The following is a 17,936-nucleotide window of genomic DNA, read 5'->3' on the forward strand; positions in this document are numbered from 1 at the left end:
GAAGGGGATATTGTATACCTATGGCTGATTCATGTTAAGGTTTGACAGAAGACAACAAAATTCTGTAAAGCAATTATCCTTCAATTAAAAAAAATAATAAATTTTTTTAAAAAGTGAAGGTAATAGAGGCTCCTTGTGTTAGTAACCTTTGCTTTCTCTGTGTAGTCCTCAGATATTTTGGGGGGTGGGGGTGCACGCCAGAGTTTTATATTAATAAGAGGAGAAAATGAAAGAGTTGTAGGAATAGCTGGGTGAAAATATCCTTTAATGAGCTTAATATTCAGGAGAAAAAAATAGATTTGTGTCTTTTCCCTAGCCACTATCATGTATAAATAATAGCTAACTTTAAAATTATTTGTTATTTTGCTGTAATTACCACTGTGACGCAGTAGTGCTACGTAGTCTGGGTTTTATTGTAGAAAGAGTTACTTATGTAAAAGAAAAGCTGTGGCTTTGAAACTTAAATGCCAGTTTAGAAAACACTTGAATGTTTTGATTTATTCAAGACTGTGGTCAGAATCATGGGCTGAAAGCCTGCGTTTTTGCTTTCGTTGTGCGTGCATCACTTGTGGTGGTTATGTAAGACACACCAGCGAGCCCTTGGTTTGCTAAATTGGAAGTTGTTTTCTGGGTGTGATGGTGATGTTTTCTTACCCTGTGAGAAGTCGTGTCCTTGCTGCTTCAAGCAGACTCTGTGCTGATTGTGATTATTTAAAGTAAGCGAGAACACGCTTAGGTTGTTAATACAAGTATAAAATCTGATGTTTCTAAGTAAGTTTACTGGGCTTGTCATGAGTCTGAGATTTAAACCAATTTTTAGAGATTAAGGGCTTTTCTGTGGCTTAGCTGGTAAAGAATCTGCATAAAATGCGGGAGCCCTGGGTTCGATCCCTGGGTTGGGAAGATCCCCTGGAGAAGGGAAAGGCTACCCACTCTAGTGTTCTGGCCTGGAGAATTCCATGGACTGTATATGTATAATCCATGGGGTGGCAAAGAGTCAGACACAGCTGAACGACTTTCATGAGATTAAATGTCTTAGCAGCAAAGGGAACCATTAAAAATCTCCTTAGCATGCTGGGTTATTGTAGCTACTTTTCTGTGTTCTAGGCTCTAAAATCCATCTGCTTGGCCCTGATTGGACTCCTCCAAATGCAGATCTTTTCTCTAGCCAAGCCTCTGCCTCTGTGTCTAAAAGCTCTGGGAACGTTCCAGACCAAGGTGAGGTTTACTTGTGCTGTTCCTGAGTATTCTCTTTTGGCCATCTGAGGGCTCCAAGTATTCTTTTTTAGATAGCTGCTTTTTAGTGTGTTAAAACCAGGGACCGTGTTTATTTCCAGAACAGCTTCTTTAGCCAGGGAATTAAGGTAGGAGCATTGTAGTATGGGGTTATTCCTTAATCAACTTAATTCAAAAATAGAGCATTTAATGACTATAGGATTTCAAAGAGATTGTGGAGAGAGTAACATGAATAAGAAATTTTTATCACAAGTAATTTGATTATTAGAGTGATTTTTTTTTTTTTCCTGTCTTCTTCAGTGGATGATGGAGAGGTTCCATTGAGGGAGAAGGAGAAGAAAGTGCGCCCCTTTTCGATGTTTGACACCGTGGACCAATCTGCCGCCCCACCTGCCTTCGGTACCCTGAGGAAGAACCAGAGCAGTGAAGACATCCTGCGGGATGCTCAGGTATATGAGGACGTCCCAGTTTTAACATTTTATAGTAATTCTTTGTGCATTTTTCAAGAGAGAAAGTATTAATGTGAGGGAGAATAAAGAAACAAAGTCTGGAAGATTAGAAAATATAACTGCATTCTGTTATTTTCAGTTCTGTTACTTGAGTGTATTTGTGATTTCCCATCATACAGGAGGAGCGTGACTGACTGGCTTGTGGGTCTTATTTTGTGTGACTCTCTAAAAAATACAAGTGCATTAAAGAACATTGTGTTCACACTGCTTAGTTATGTTGTCTCTTCAAAATTTGGGGTTAAGGCAATATCAAGCAATTTGATGGTAAATCTTCAATAACTGTTAGAATCCCAACCTTTGACGACCAGGCTGTGGCTGTGTGATCCAGTTAGGGTTTTTTTTTTTTTTCTTTTTACAACACGGCCCAGATTGCATAAAGTTCCATTGAACAGGAATGGTTTTCAGTTACTGGTGCCATCTGTGAATATGTAAAATGGCAATTAAAGGTTTTCAAGTGGACACTTAAACAGTTGCCCCAGTAGGAAGGGGTGACTCAGAGGAAGTCGTACTGGATAGGAATTGTATTGCATTACTGAAGGTCCTTTTACATGTGATTAAACTCAGAGATTTAAAACTTTTTAATGACCTTTCAATGTAGAGCTAGTCTTTTTGGTCTGTATTGATGCTTGTAAAACTTAGGTTATCTAGAACATTCCATGTACCCAGTTATACAATATTTTAATTGTATGTATGTGTGTGTGTGTGTTTACAGGCTGCAAATAAAAATGTGGCTAAGGTACCACCTCCTGTCCCATCAAAACCAAAACAGATAAATTTGCCTTATTTCGGACAAACTAACCAGTCACCATCCGATATGAAGCCAGACGGAACTGCTCCGCAGTTGTCAGCAGCTGTTGCATCCATGGGAGGTAAACCCAAACCCACAGTGCAGCAGCAGAGGGTCCTGCTGGCCCCCGGCGGGCCTTCAGTGGGCCCAGCAGACCAGACCGTTCCTCCAGGTTCTAAGCAAGAGAGTCCCCCTGCTGCCGCTGTCCGACCCTTCACGCCTCAACCTTCCAAGGATGCCCTCCTTCCACCCTTCAGAAAACCCCAGACGGTGGCCACCAGCTCCATATACTCCATGTACACACAGCACCAGGCTCCTGGGAAAAACTTCCAACAGGCCGTGCAGAGCGCGCTGACCAAGCCCCATCCCCGAGCACCCCACTTTCCAAGCGGTAAGATTCTGGATCTCATCTTCACCTGCGTGGATGTGTTTCTACCGTTCGCTGGAGCTGCCCTCTCTCTGTAAACAGCACGGTGACTTGTACCTGCTTTGACTGCTGCTTTTGTCCTAAGAGTTTTATTTCAGTACGGCTTCTGTTCTGCATAGGGCTTCCATGGTGGTTCGTGTGGTACAGAATCTGCCTGCAAAGCAGGAGACCTGGGTTTGATCCCTGGTTGGGAAGATCCCCTGGAGAAGGGAATGGCTGCCCACTCCAGTATTCTGGCCTGGAGAATCCCCAGGACAGGGGAGCCTGGTGGGTTACAGTCCATGGGGTCGCAAAGAGTCAGACACAACTGAGCGACTGACTTCACTTTCACTTTTTTCCTGTTCTGCATGGGGAGTTTAAAGGAGTTTGTGCTAAATGCCAGCTCTTATGGTAGCTGAAAATGATGGGTAGATAAAATAAAATATGAGTAAAATGAAATAAATGAATGAAATAGATAAGTAAGACCTGTAGGGATGACATCACCTCCTGTGTTGAATTTCCCATGTGTGTTGGTTTCCTGTTCACGGACAAGCCCCTTGGTGAATGGGAAAGAGTGCCTGTGGGTACTTACCATGCAGAATGCTATGTCTTCGCTTGAGGTCTGACCAGACGTTCTTGGGGCATAAAGGATTGGACAGCTGCCTCTGTGAATGGCTTTGTTGTTGGGTTTTTTTTTTTATGCTCTCTACTATATTTTAAGTTGTTCTAATGAGGACACAACTACTACTTAAATATAAAACATCAAAAGATTACTTTGTGTTAAATGTACATGGTCTGGTCATTTGTTGGATCCTTTCAAGAGTCATTACTTTATGGGACTAGAATAAAATTCGATATGTTGTAAATGAATGAAAAGGCTTTCTAGCTATGAAATAAGCATGTGATTGTGGCCCCAAATGTTGTGGAAGTAATTACACAGCAGAGAATTTGTATACATACTTCATCTTTCTCTTTTCATGAGTCTTTGGTGTGAACTGCTCATATAATAATTTGGGAATTAGATAATGATGATAGAATGTCTAAGGGGACTAGTTTTGGTAAATATGCTGCTCCTGCTGCTAAGTCACTTCAGTCGTGTCCGACTCTGTGCGACCCCATAGATGACAGCCTGCTAGGCTCCTCTGTCCCTGGGATTCTCCAGGCAAGAACACTGGAGTGGAACACCATTTCCATATAGGTGGTTATTAATAATTTTGTGAGCCAGATGATTTCTCACATTGATTTACTTTTGAAAACTGTAAAAGATGGGATCACGGATGTTTAAATTTGGACACATGAAAGGATCACCAGCTTTCATTGATTCTAAATCCTTTTCACAGTTTGACATTTTATTTATTTATGTATTTTACATTTCAATATTTTAAATGTGGATGCTATGTAAGTGATTTCTTACAGTTGTACTTGGCAGCGTTTTCTTATTGATACATAAAATAATGAGGCCTGTTTACAGTCAGTGAGGGTTTGATTCTACCGTAAATGTATTATGCAATGGTGGAAACCTTGCTCTGTTATTTTAAAAAATTAGTTGTATTGAAGGTATTGATGTAATAACTATGAAATTTAAAAAGGCTTTAATTATTGTTACTTCTGTCTGTTATTTGCTAGTTTTGTTTAATATTAATCAAGGCTTTTTTCCTCCCCAATTCCAATTAGTGTATGGCAAGCCTGTGATTGCCGCTGCTCAGAACCAACAGCCCCCAGAGAACGTTTATTCCAATAACCAGGGCAAACCTGGCAGCCCAGAACCCGAAACAGAGCCTGTTTCTTCAGTTCAGGAGACCCATGAAAATGAAAGGATTCCTCGGCCGCTCAGCCCGACCAAATTACTGCCTTTCCTATCTAATCCTTACCGAAACCAGAGTGATGCTGACCTGGAAGCCCTACGAAAGAAACTGTCGAATGCACCCCGGCCTCTAAAGAAACGCAGCTCTATTACAGAACCTGAGGGTCCTAATGGGCCGAATATTCAGAAACTTCTGTATCAGAGGACCACCATCGCCGCCATGGAGACCATTTCTGTCCCAGCTTACCCATCCAAGTCTGCTTCTGGGACTGCCAGCCCGGAAAGCCCGCTGGAGATCCAGAATCCGTATTTGCCTGTGGAGCCAGAGAAGGAGGTGGTCCCTCTGGTTCCTGAGCCGGCGTCCCCGGAGGAGGCTGGGAGCGCCGGTACAGAGAGCAGTGATGCGCCAGCTCCTCCTCCAGGCCTCGAGTATGTGCCTGAAGGAGTCCCAGACAGCAGCCCGAATTTCCAGAACAGCGTGGAAGAACCAAACCCAGAGGCACCCCCTCTGCTGGAAGTGTACCTGGAGGAGTACCCCCCCTACCCACCCCCGCCATATCCATCTGGGGAACCAGAAGGCCCGGGAGAAGACTCTGTGAGCTTGCGTCCACCTGAGATCACCGGGCAGGTTTCTCTGCCTCCTGTAAGTAAAACCTTTCATTGCAGAAAGCTTTTATCTTGTCACAGCCTTCTCGGTGGCTGATGGTCACAACTCAGCAAAACACCAGCGAGTACTTGCAGCCATTCACAAAAGAAGATCTGTGTTTAACTGCTGATTGTAACAAATGTCTTCCACAGCTTGCCTTTTATTTTGCAATTCTCTTGGCACAGAGTGGATCTTACAAATGTTATCAAAATGCAGTATATTCAGTATCATGAACATTTTCACTTTTTAGGAAGAACCCCTTTATGAAGGAAACAGAAGTTTTGTTCTTAGACCTATAAATACCATGTCTGCTGTTTCTTCTGTAGCTGGTGTTGCATGTGTATTAGGGAAGCAACACTGGAATGAAAAGACTGCATTTGAAATTTTTGATCATTAGTTTAGCTCTGTGAAATAAGGCAGATGGTTTAACTTCTTGTTGGTGACATCACTCTTTCAAACTTTGCTTTTTCTATCATTGAAGTTTATTTTCAGATTTTCGACGTCATACTTAGATGGAACCTCAAACTTCTGACATTGATAAAATTGGAATGGTTCTGGAAGAATTGGGTTCTGCTTGAATTGAGGCCTAGGAGAGAGTGGGGTGGACAAGGTTTAGCCTCATCCTAACCTTCAGCCTGGCTTGAAATCTACGGGTATCATGGTGATCCTCAGGCTTCCTTGTGCTCTGACATTAAGTTATTCTGTTTCAGCAGTTGTAATTGGTCTGTTCATATTTTCTATTTCTTCCTGGTTCAGCCTTGGAAGATTGTACCTTTCTAAGAATTTGTCCATTTCTTCCAGGTTGTCCATATTATTGGCGTGAGTTTGTAGTAGTCTCTTAAGGTCCTTGGTATTTTTGTGGTGTCAGTGGTAACTTTTCGTCTTTGTTTCTAATTTTGTTGATTTGCGCCCTCTCCCTTTTTTCTTGATGAGTCTGGCTAGAGGTTGATCAATTTTACCTTCTTGAAGAACCAGCTTTTGGTTTCATTGATCTTTCCTGTTGTTTTCTTTGTCTCTATTTAATTCTTTCCTGCTCTAATCTTTGTGATTCCTTCTGCTGACTTAGGGTTTTGTTTGTTCTTCTTTCTCTAGTTGCATTAGATATAAGATTAGGTTGTTTATTTGAGGTGTTTCTTGTTTCCTGGGGTAAGTGTGTAAAGCTCCCTCTTAGATCTGCTTTTGCGCATCCCATACATTTTAGATGACATGAAGCTATTCTAAAGCTTTGTATGTTTTGACTTGGGCATGACTCCCGGACTCCTTCCAAATATTAAGCTTTTCTTTGGAAGTTTATTATGCCTCTTTGAAGTAGAGAGAAGATCAAAACCCCAGAATGTCTTTAAAGTTGGTTTTTTCAGAGTTTAATTTGAAGTCAATTTTATTTCAGGAATGCAAGCTGTGAAGTTTTAAAACCTGGGCAAAGGCAACATAGCATATTATAAGGATTTCTAAAAAACTGCTTTAGGGACCTTCCTGGGGATCCAGTGGTTAAGACTCCTCACTTCCATATAAGAGGCATGGGTTTTTGATCCCTTGCTGGGGAACTAGAATCCCACATGCCACGTGGCCAAAATATTTAAATAAATAAATATTGCTAAAGCTTTTTTTTTTTTAAATGCTTTATACGTTTGATCCCTTATTGCATCTTTAAATGTGGCAGTATTCAAAAATAATGATTATCCAAAGTTGCTTTAGCTACTAGTTTACAGTCAACATTTGTTTAAAAGTTTTAGATAGTGAACATTGAGTTGTAAGGGGAAATGTTTTAGAATAGAACTTAATAATTTTTTTAACAATTTTTGTGCTTCTAAGTTCTGAGGCGTGATTCTCTTAAACATGCAAGATTCTGTTATTTTCTCCTAGGAAAGCGGTTTATAAAGTTTTCCTTCTTAGCTCATGTTAAGTAGAAGCCTTTATTTTGTACTTTTGCTTAAAGTGGATATGACTGTACTATTTATGAGCTGTATTATCACTGCCATGTAATATTTACACTTCTTTTTTTTCAAGAGACAGCATTTTAGCCACTGCACATTTGTGAAATATGTTGATTGCCACTTAATGTTTTTCAAAACTCAGTAGTTTTCCACATCTGAAATTAAAGAAAGAGAAGTGTGGTCTATTATACCCTAGGAAATGTTTCTACTCTGTTGGTTGTGTTTAAGAAACCTATCTTAGAGAGAATCTTAGATCTGGTTGCCTAATTTTTTTAAGCCTGATGTATAAAAATGTAGAGAAGACTTGATTAATTTATCTGTGTATCTTGGAATACAGTTAAATTTTTAAATATAAAATACTGATAGCATTTTAAGACTGGTAGGAGTCTTCCCTGGTTTATCAAAGTCAGACTGATCTTTGTATTTTTCCTTATAATACTTCCCCTCCAACCCCACAAGAGGCTTTACGCTGTGAAATGGTTAAAAGGAAGGGTTTTGAAGAAGCCTGATTACTTGGATTTGATTCCATCTCTGACTGATGTTTACTGGTTGTGTGCCTCAATTTCCTTATCTCTAAAATGGGATAATAGAGTTTTCGTGAAGAGTAAAGGAATAATCATTCCATAAATGTCAGCTGTCTGTCACAATTTAGAGTTTGTGCTCTTGCCCAGATTAATCATGTGGGGTTTTCTCTACTATATTAGGTAATTTAAAGACCAGTCTTGGCTAACTTTGATCCTCAACAAATATCCAGCCTGCTTTACAGATTTTACTCTTAGCCCAGTGTTACCCAAATGTGATTTCACTAAGTTGTTTTTTTTTTTTTTGAGTATTTTATATCTTTATTTTTATATTAGACAGGCAGATACATTTGGTACTGAAATGTGAAATCTGCATGAATTATTAAGAGCAAAGAAATGTTGTGCCTGCAGCAACCACCTCTTACCACATCTTTAAACCCTCAGGGACTCACTCTTGGACAATTTAACAATTTTTTTTTTCTCACCAGAAACTGAATTTATAAAACAAAAAATAGAAAACTGTCCAGGATAGTGAACTGGGGACCAGTCTCCCAATAATTTTTAATAAGATATGTTTTTAAAAATCAAGTAATGTGCATTTATTTATTTATTTTTTCCACTGGTGAATTCCATAAAACATTTTTTTTTTTCCATTTATTAGTTGGAGGCTAATTACTTTACAATATTGTAGTGGTTTTTGTCACACATTGACATGAATCAGCCATGGATTTACATGTATTCCCCATCCTGATCCCCCCTCCCTTCACTAAGTTTTAAAGAGTTAAGTTCTTCCCACTCTATTATGTGCATATATAAATATTAAGCTATGTATTATGATTTATATATTTTCTAGCATAATGTTGCACTTTAATAAAATGTGCTAAACATATATGTTTTAAAGTTCTTTTTACTAACTCAGCTGAGGTGTTATTTCTCTCCTTTTTGTTGTGTTTCGGTCTCTTAAATCTTCCTCGTGTTTCTTCTGCAGGGCAAAAGGACAAACTTGCGTAAAACTGGTTCCGAGCGGATTGCTCATGGAATGAGGGTGAAATTCAACCCCCTTGCTTTGCTTCTAGATTCCTCTTTGGAGGGAGAATTTGACCTTGTACAGAGAATTATTTATGAGGTATGACTTGTATTAGTTAATTTCATAAATACGACCTTGTATTTTGTTTTAAAGCTCTGATCAGGAAGCTACTGTAGTTTACATTGTTTTCTCTTTTGGGAGTTGGGTTTGTTGAGAGCAGCTCTTGAGCAAGCTCCATGACCAACTTCTCTGTTTTAAGAGTGTGGCTGTAACAATTTCAATAATGTGGACGTTCAGTTTTCTCTGGGGTTACTTTGCTTTCCCAGGGAGATCACGACCCTCCTTTAAAAATTGTTCAGGTATGGATTTGTACTCTGCAATGGTTTCAATTGTGGTCCCTACTTTTCAGAAGCCTGCTATTTAAAATATTTTTAGTTTGACCTTTCTTCCTCTTTATGGGAAATGTGACTTCTGCTTAGACACTAATTTGTGGTGGGAAGTTGGAGGATAAATAAACAAAAATGACTGTAAGGTTATAGTTTCTGGGACTTTTTCAGTTTTTAAAAAACCTTTTTATAGTGAGTGCCTACTTAATGTCTATCTTACTTCTAGAACTGTTCTTGGTACAGTTTTTTTGGCTTCTGTAGGTTTTAATTATGATTTTCTTAAAAAAAAAAAAAAAAAAAAATTGGTACAAGAGTCTCTTTCAGTTCTCTTAGTCCTAAAGAGCCAGCTAATAGTTGATCATTCAGGTGACAAGAAATTTGAGTAACAGTCGCCCTTCTTATTGACGTCATAGGTTGATGACCCAAGCCTGCCTAATGATGAAGGTATTACCGCTCTTCATAATGCTGTGTGTGCAGGTCACACCGAGATTGTGAAATTCCTGGTACAGTTTGGTGTGAATGTCAATGCTGCTGACAGTGATGGATGGTGAGATTTTCTCTTAAACTCCATTCTGGCTTCAGTTACCTGCTGTGTAGGCAGCAGATGAGCAGTGTTGTAGGTGCTTCTGGAAGGCAAAGAAGTATGTCAGTGCACGTCCTCATGCTGTTTATAATCTAGAAGGAGAGACGTAGGAGGTGCTTTCAAGGAATTAATATGTCCTCATGTTAACGGTCCTCTCACTCCCATTCTGGAAGCAGGTGGCGTTTTAGAAGTTTAGTAGTTAAATAATAAAAATAAGAAATGTCCCAAGGTGGTACACAGTTCACTGGCGTGTTTCAGCAGATCTGAGAAATGCTGATTTAAGCAGCTTCCTTCCACCTCCCTGAAACCTACCGTATGTCTCTTAAGAGGGGATCGTATTGAATAATTTATAACCTTTCCCAAATATTTTTGACTGTGGAATCCATTTTTCATGGAGCATTTTGTGGAACTGGTTTGTGGATAAAACCCAGGAGATACTATCTCAAATGATGACTATTATTGTTCATAAGATAATGCATTATTATTAACTAATAATATCAAAGGCCCAAATAAGTTGCTGTCACTCCTGATAACTGCAGTTATCAGGATAACTGAATGGATAATAAATTTTGAATTTCATTTTTTGAAAAAATAAAATTTTAAATTAATGATATGCTTTCTTTTTGGAAAAAATACCAAAAATTTACTTCTTTCTATATGGAAATTTTTTTAAGTTGTAAATCACAACATGTTTACTGAAGTATTTTAATTTTATAGGTTATTTTTTCTCTTGATACGGAAATAATTGTAATATCAAATTTACATGTATACACAGAAGTTGCAGACACTCATATGCATAGATTTGAAAAAGCCTCTTCTCCTAGCACTTGGCTGTGACTTGTTTACTGCAACTGTCTCCTCCTTGTTGTTTTTCCAATTTTTTGTTTTGTTATAAGTGATACTCTGAGAAGCATTTTGGTTGTAGTTTAAAAAAACTAATATGTATAAAATATGGGCCCAATATGGAAACATGCAGAAACAGAGAGATAAGAGGAACACAAGCCATGTGTACCCCACCATCAGTATTTTAATATATTTCCTTCAAGCTCATTTATGAGTGTGTGTGTGTACATATATATAGTTTTTTATGTCTCTCTCTTTTTTTTTTTTTAGTTTAGCTCTCAGTAGAGTTTTGTGTTTTTAAATTGAGATATAGTTGAGTTACAATATTATATTAGTTTCAGGTGTATAGCATAGGGACTCAAAGGTTTTATAGATTATACTCTGCTTATAGTTACTTTTAAAATGTTGGCTCTGTCTCCTGTGCCGTGGCGTATTTGTTTTGCACACAGCAGTTTGTGCCTCTCAGTCCCTCATCCCTGTCTTGCTGTCTTCCCTGCTGCACTTTACTCCCTGGTAACCACATTTGTTCTCTGTGAGTCTGCATGTTTTTTTGTATTCATTTGTTTGTTTTATTTTTTAGATTCTACATGTAAGTGATAACATGTAGTATTTTTTTTTTTCGTGTAGTATTTTTTTATGCCTACTTTTTTAGTTTAACTTTATAACATAAGCAAAACAAATTCTTAATGTGTCATAATGCCTTTGTTTTCCTAATATTGGGAGTTTAGGTTATGTATAATTGTTCACTATTATAAAAGCCATGCAGTTCAAAAATCTATAGTCATATTCACCAAACTATTGAACACAGTGATTGGGACAGGTGACAGGAAATACATTTCTATTCCGAAAGACCCAAAGGGAATAAGATGATGAGGGGAGGAAAGAAGAGGGTAAAGAAGTGAAATCTCATGTACTTCAGGGCCTGATTAATGTCCTCAAGCCTGTCTTCTGAGTTTGAGCAGTGGTCCTGACTCTTCCACCTTTCCTATGAATCTGGAGTCATTTATAATACATTACAAGACATTTGAGGTGCTAGAGAAGATTCTCTGTCATGGTATTCATAAGTATCTGCTCACCAGAGATTGAAATGTGTATTTTACAGTCATTTTTTCTGGTCTAAATTGAATTGGCAATTTTTTTTTTCCCAATTAAGTTTTAGTAAGGATTTTAAGCGTTGGATGAAGGGAGTTCTCTAGATGCAACTTAGTTCCTTCAAAAGGGATTTTAAAGGTGCATGTTTTGAGGAAAGGCCTGTTATTTAAAGACTTACAGCCTCCACTGTGGCAGAAATAATTAGACTGGATGCTGCAGAGCGTGGAACTAAATGCATTTTATCCTGCTTTAGATTATCAGACACATTTCATGTCCTTGCACTCCGGTGCTCGATTCCTCTCACCTGCCGTGCTGCCCCTGCCCTGGTGAAGTCCAGCACTCTGACATTTACCTCTGTGGCTCTGTGATTCTCAGATGGGCTCAGATATCTGTGCTTAACTGATTTTCAAAAATCTGTGAGAAAGGTTTGCAGAAGGGGCTTGGTAGATGACAGACTCGAGGACTCTCTGCAGATCCTCTGTCGCAGCAGCTGTCGTTCAGTGTAGGAAGCCGTCTCTAGCCCCTGCTGTGTCCTTCTCCGCAGGACCCCGCTGCACTGCGCTGCCTCCTGCAACAACGTCCAGGTGTGCAAGTTCTTGGTGGAGTCAGGGGCCGCTGTGTTCGCCATGACCTACAGTGACATGCAGACGGCTGCTGATAAGTGTGAGGAGATGGAAGAAGGCTACACCCAGTGCTCGCAATTTCTGTATGGTATGAAGCAACTAGATGCACACGTATTGATTACTGCATTCGTGTATCCTATATCTTTAGGGTATCACTTGATAAGTGTTCTTATTATTTGGGTGTTCCCTGATAGCTCAGTTGGTAAAGAATCTGCCTGCAATGACCCTGGTTCAGTTCCTGGGTTGGGAAGATCCAATGGAGAAGAGATAGGCTACCCACTCCAGTATTCTTGGGCTTCCCTTGTGGCTCAGCTGGTAAAGAATCTGTCTGCAGTGCAGGAGACCTGGGTTCGATCCCTGGGCTTGGGAAGATCCCCTGGAGAAGGGAAAGACTACACACTCCAGTATTCTGGCCCGGAGAATTCCAGGGACTGTGTAGTCCATGGGGTCGCAGAGTCAGACACGACTGAGCTACTTTCACTTATTACTTGGGAAAGCATTTTGTGTTGGTACATTGTCCTAGGCATTGAAAATAGGGCAGCCTTGATCTCAAATGTGAATGCAGCTTTTGTGTGTGTGTGTGTGTCTAGAAGCAACTATTGTCAGGGACATCTTTACCAACAAAAGACAGTGATGCAACATTGCATCTAGCGAGATTAATAGCTTTTGACCATCAAAAGATCCTCTAGTAAGACCTCAGTACTTGGCAAATGATGCTGTATCTTTGTGCATAAGTACACAGAACTCTCCTCCCCCCTTCTAAGATGATCAAGAGAAATGCATTGTTGGACTAAGAATCCAACTGATTCAAGTTTTCCTGCTAAATCAGACTTGTCACAAAGTAGACCACATATACTTTAGAGCTAATTTTTTGACTCTTTTGTTCTCTTATTTTTGAGTTTATGATTCTAATGGATAACAACATCAGTGCTGTACCTAGAGAAAAATGGACTTGAAGTTTTAGATGGATAGATGTTGGTTGGCATTGTTATTTACAGGGAAAAAATTTTTTTTTATTTACAAATCTTAGAAGTTGAGGTTAGTATTTGTTTTTAGACTGGCTTGAGAGGAAGGGAGAAAGGATAAAGCCAGAGACAAATGAGGCAGCAGGTCCCAGGACCCGAACCACTCAAGCATCAGACATGGGAAAGTGCCCAAGGTGAAACGTCTTCTCTGACTGCTCTCCATGTGTCATTAGGCCTGTTTTCAGGCTCTAGGAGAGAAGGGAGGGGGGCAGAGGAAGAATCACAGATCGCAGGTTCTCTTCTTTATCTCTTAGCTTTTAGTTTTTATTGTTGGTATTATGATCATTTACTGTTTATGTTCTGAACGCTAGATCGAAGAATAATTTTGATGTATTATTGTATTTAAAAATCAGCATTATATGTGTTTTGTTTTATTAAAAACATATATTAAAAAATATGGCTCATATTGGTGATTGAGCTATATTTAATAAGAAATATGATTTTTAAAAACATTTAAGGACATATTGACCAGAAATTTAAAAAATTTGTGAAATGTATCATGGATACTGAGAGCATTTCTGATGCGTACTAGATGCTATTGACACTACTAGACTGAACACAGTGAAGCATCCAGGTATCCAGCCTGGGAAACAGAACCTGAGCTTTCTCAGCCATCGATGGGGACGTGACCGCCCCCTGGAATTGATAACAATAGTTGTATTACCGCTGTATGACTCCTACAACTAATACTGTTTATCCACCTGTTTTTGACCTTTATATAGAATAAATCATACTAGTGATGCTCTGGCTTCTTTTTTCATTCACTGTGGCTTTTGAGATTCATTGGTGGTGTTGCTTGTAGCTGACGTTTCTTTTCACTGGGCTGCTGTTCCACTTTGGGACTCTACCACAAGTTATATTTCCACTTTACTTTGGGCGGACATTGGTTTGTTTTCCCGCTTCGTTCCTCCCGCCCTCCCTCTCTCTTCCTTGCTTCCTTCTTTCTGCCCTGGTGACCATTTTTGTCCTCATCTCCTGGTGTCCCTAGAAGTAGTCGCAGGTCACAGGGAGGCCTGTCAAGCATGTTCTCTTTAACTGTCGGTGGGTTTGGAATCCTATCCCATTGTGGCTTTAGTTTGCATTTCCCAAATTACCAGTGAGGTAGAGCATGTTTTTAGGCCCTCAGAAACTGTTTAAAACAATAATTTGTAACTCTTCGTTTGATAAACAATGAGAAATTGTCTTTCATGTCTAATGATTTTCCTGGAATTGAGACTCAAGTTGTTATTTCAAGTGCATCATTCCATCCCAAACTGATAACAAATCTGGCCAGCTTTAAAACTTAGTGGAATCATGGTTGTGTTAAGTCTCATTGTCCTTGTGAATCTCTCATATTTTGCATGTCTTATATAAACAGGAAGGTTGGAAATTCACTTGTCCCCATGAGTAGAAACCTGACCCTCTAGAGAGGCAGAGCTTTCTTTTGGAAAAGAATGATTTAATTTCTAGTTTTGCCCAGAGTGAGAGACAAATAGCGTGTGTTACATCAGTGACACAGGAAAAATAAGTTTATAATTAATAATTTAGGTTCACATAGGTTGAAAGACCTGACTATTCATAAGCAAGCAGATATTTTCCTGGCTTTTCTAAAAAGTGAAAATAATAATGAAGTCTGCCTTGCTCAGGAGATTGTTGTCTAATTCCTCCTCCCCTTCCCCTGTGTTGCCTGCCTGTTGATGATTGCTACTCCTTATTAGCGTCACCTTAGAGGATAGGGAGGTATAAATGGAGAAAGATGAAACCTGCAGTCCTAGTTCATCTGCAAATCTTTTGTTAACTTTGGTAAAAAATGAGCACTTGGGGTTTTTTTTTTTCCTTCCCCCAGTTTGTGGACTTCAAGGACCTTTAGAATTCTGATTCTCATTCAAGTTGACTATACATAGACTTTTATATCCTAATACCTGTCCCTATTTCTGCATTCTAACATTTTATATATATTTTTCTTCCATCTTTCCTTATTTGGAAATTGATAGAAACCACTTTAACAGGCACAACACTCTTTTTTCTCTGCCTGCTTTAAGTTTTAGGTAGAGAACAAAAATGATCCCAGAGTTCCTTGGTCATCACACTTAGTGAGTCTGCTAAAATTTGACAGATGGCTCGTTCACTTTTTTAATGTTCTAGACTTGAGCAGTTGTTTTTTTCATTCCTGGGTTTGTAATTGTTTTTGTATTCTGTGTGAGAGTAGTTTTGAGAGCTGCTTATAAAGTGTTGGTTAGTTTTAGAGCTGGTTTAAAGCTGATAGCATACATTAACTTGTCATTTATATGTTCCTTCTACCCTGCGGCCTTCCTCTCCTTCCCCAGTCCCCAGGAAGTTTATTTGTTGAATGTTTAATGTAGTAGTTTCTCCCATTCCAGCAGGTCCCCATTACTTCTCATTTAGTTTCATGGAGCTGCAGGTTCTGAGCGTGGTATCCTCTGAGTTACTTACTCTGTGCTGTATCTTACATGATTTTAGGAGTTCAGGAGAAAATGGGCATAATGAATAAAGGGGTCATTTATGCGCTCTGGGACTATGAACCTCAGAATGATGACGAGCTGCCCATGAAGGAAGGAGACTGCATGACAATCGTGCGCAGGGAAGACGAAGACGAGATTGAATGGTGGTGGGCCCGCCTGAACGACAAGGAAGGATACGTTCCACGCAATTTGCTGGGAGTAAGTGAATGATGTCTTTATGTGCGTCAGAGAGGGGCTTGGGGAAAACTGCCGTGTAGTGTAGATTCAGTGCGGCCTGCTGCCCTTTGTTAATGAGAAGTAGAATTTAACATTTTTGATAGTCTTAAAAATAGACCCAGAACCTCATTTCCAGTGATTCCTATTATGATCAATAGCATATTTACAGGTTTACCAGCCCCTAGAAGTCTGGGGTTCTGTCTTCATTTATAAATAGAGTGAAGATAATTGGACAATGTGATGGGAATTGAGCTTATGAAATTTGAAATACATTTTGGATTTAAGTCAGGATTTGTGAATCTGCTAGAGTTTGAACAGGGCATCGGAGGCAAGATTCTTTGTTCTTGCTCTACCGTTGAATTTTGTTTCATATAAACCAAGAAAGTAATCAAATCATACCAGCACATATAAACCAATAACATATCTATATTAGTCTCAAGGGGCTACTCTCTTCGGGCAGACATTCTGGGGGTATTTTCAGGGAAAGGCTAGTGTAGTTGGACGGAGTCTAATGTACAGCAAATGGGAGATATTTTTACTGTATTCTCATCATTTGTCAGGCCAGCATGGTCTGTGCCTGCAGAGAGCTTCTGCCCAGCTTGAGGTCCTAAACCAGGGAGCATCTGGGTGTCCCTCTGCCTGGGCATTACTCTCTGGGGAGATGGCTGAAATGACTCCTGTGTTGGGACCCGGAGCTTGGATTCTGGCCCATGTCTCCTCATTCTGACTCATTCTTCTCCTTTGTTGTTTGGTGTACAGTGTAAATGACTTCATGCATCTTGACTCCTCATAGCTCAGTTGGTAAAGAATCCTCCTGCAATGCAGGAGACCCTGGTTTGATTCCTGGGTCAGGAAGATCCACTGGAGAAGGGATAGGCTACCCACTCCAGTATTCTTGGGTTTCCCTTGTGGCTCAGCTGGTAAAGAATCTGCCTATAATGCAGGAGACCTGGTTTCAATCCCTGGGTCGCGAAGATCCCCTGGAGAAGGGAAAGGCTACACACTCCAGTATTCTGGCCTGGAGAATTCCATGGACTGTATAATCCATGGGGTCGCAAAGAGTCGGACAATACTGAGCGACCTTCACTTTTACTTTCATCTTGATTCCTGTCTTTCTGGGAGCACAATTTATTATTAAGTAAACATTTGGGGTGTGGATAATATTTATTCATTTGATCAAAATGAAAATGGAAAAAAAAACAAAACAAGCCATGGAGCCCCTTTAAAAAAGTTTTTCAAATTACCAGACGATAGTAGAAATATAGAGATGCTTCTCTTTCCAGCCCTCATGTTTGCTTCTAGAAAGACTTTTTAGTGCCAGAGAAGCATAATCTCTTACATGCAGCCACTTTCCTTCTTTAATGAACACCAAGAGCAAATGTGTACTTTTACTTCTTATAGTTTCTTGGGGAAAGCTCTGCCTCTTAGAGGTAGTTGCTTATTTGGGTCTTACTTTAATTTTCTAACAGAGAGGTCCAGTGGTTACTGAAACGTGGGGAGAATGATTCATTTCCAAGTGTGGAAGCACTTGGTCAGAGACCAAGCTCTCCTCCTGTGTATGGCTTTCAAAGGTTCTGAAATCAGTGGACTGGATTGAAGATTTTCATTTTAATGCAACATTTAAATATTCTTAGTCCTTTGGAAATCTTTCCTAGATAGAAGTGGCCTCTACACAACTTTCTTGGGTTTCTTTTGAAGTTTTTTTAAAAAGAAAATTGCCTAAATGTTGGATTTTTAGTCAGAGGCTCACATACAAGTTTTGAAAATTGTACTGGCCAAGTATCTTTCCTCACAGAGAGAAGCAGTCCTTGATATAACATTGATTCCTCAGTTAAC

The 17,936-nt window shown here is 39.5% G+C and overlaps 1 protein-coding gene across 3 annotated transcripts in view; it reads left to right on the forward strand.

Annotated features, from left to right (window-relative positions):
• TP53BP2 (tumor protein p53 binding protein 2) overlaps positions 1–17,936 on the forward strand; it is a 66,412-nt gene that overhangs the window by 46,847 nt on the left and 1,629 nt on the right. For 2 of the 3 annotated variants that reach the window (XM_043485955.1, XM_043485957.1), the window contains exons 10-17: positions 1,108–1,218; positions 1,537–1,685; positions 2,458–2,923; positions 4,613–5,385; positions 8,832–8,969; positions 9,670–9,803; positions 12,319–12,485; positions 15,883–16,082. In XM_043485955.1, the coding sequence (XP_043341890.1) occupies positions 1,108–1,218; positions 1,537–1,685; positions 2,458–2,923; positions 4,613–5,385; positions 8,832–8,969; positions 9,670–9,803; positions 12,319–12,485; positions 15,883–16,082 (2,138 nt within the window). The remainder of the gene's footprint in view (positions 1–1,107; positions 1,219–1,536; positions 1,686–2,457; positions 2,924–4,612; positions 5,386–8,831; positions 8,970–9,669; positions 9,804–12,318; positions 12,486–15,882; positions 16,083–17,936) is intronic. The other variant, XM_043485956.1, reaches the window with a different exon arrangement.

This window comes from Cervus canadensis, chromosome 13, assembly GCF_019320065.1.
Source record: "Cervus canadensis isolate Bull #8, Minnesota chromosome 13, ASM1932006v1, whole genome shotgun sequence".
In the NCBI taxonomy this organism is placed as follows: Eukaryota; Metazoa; Chordata; class Mammalia; order Artiodactyla; family Cervidae; genus Cervus; species Cervus canadensis.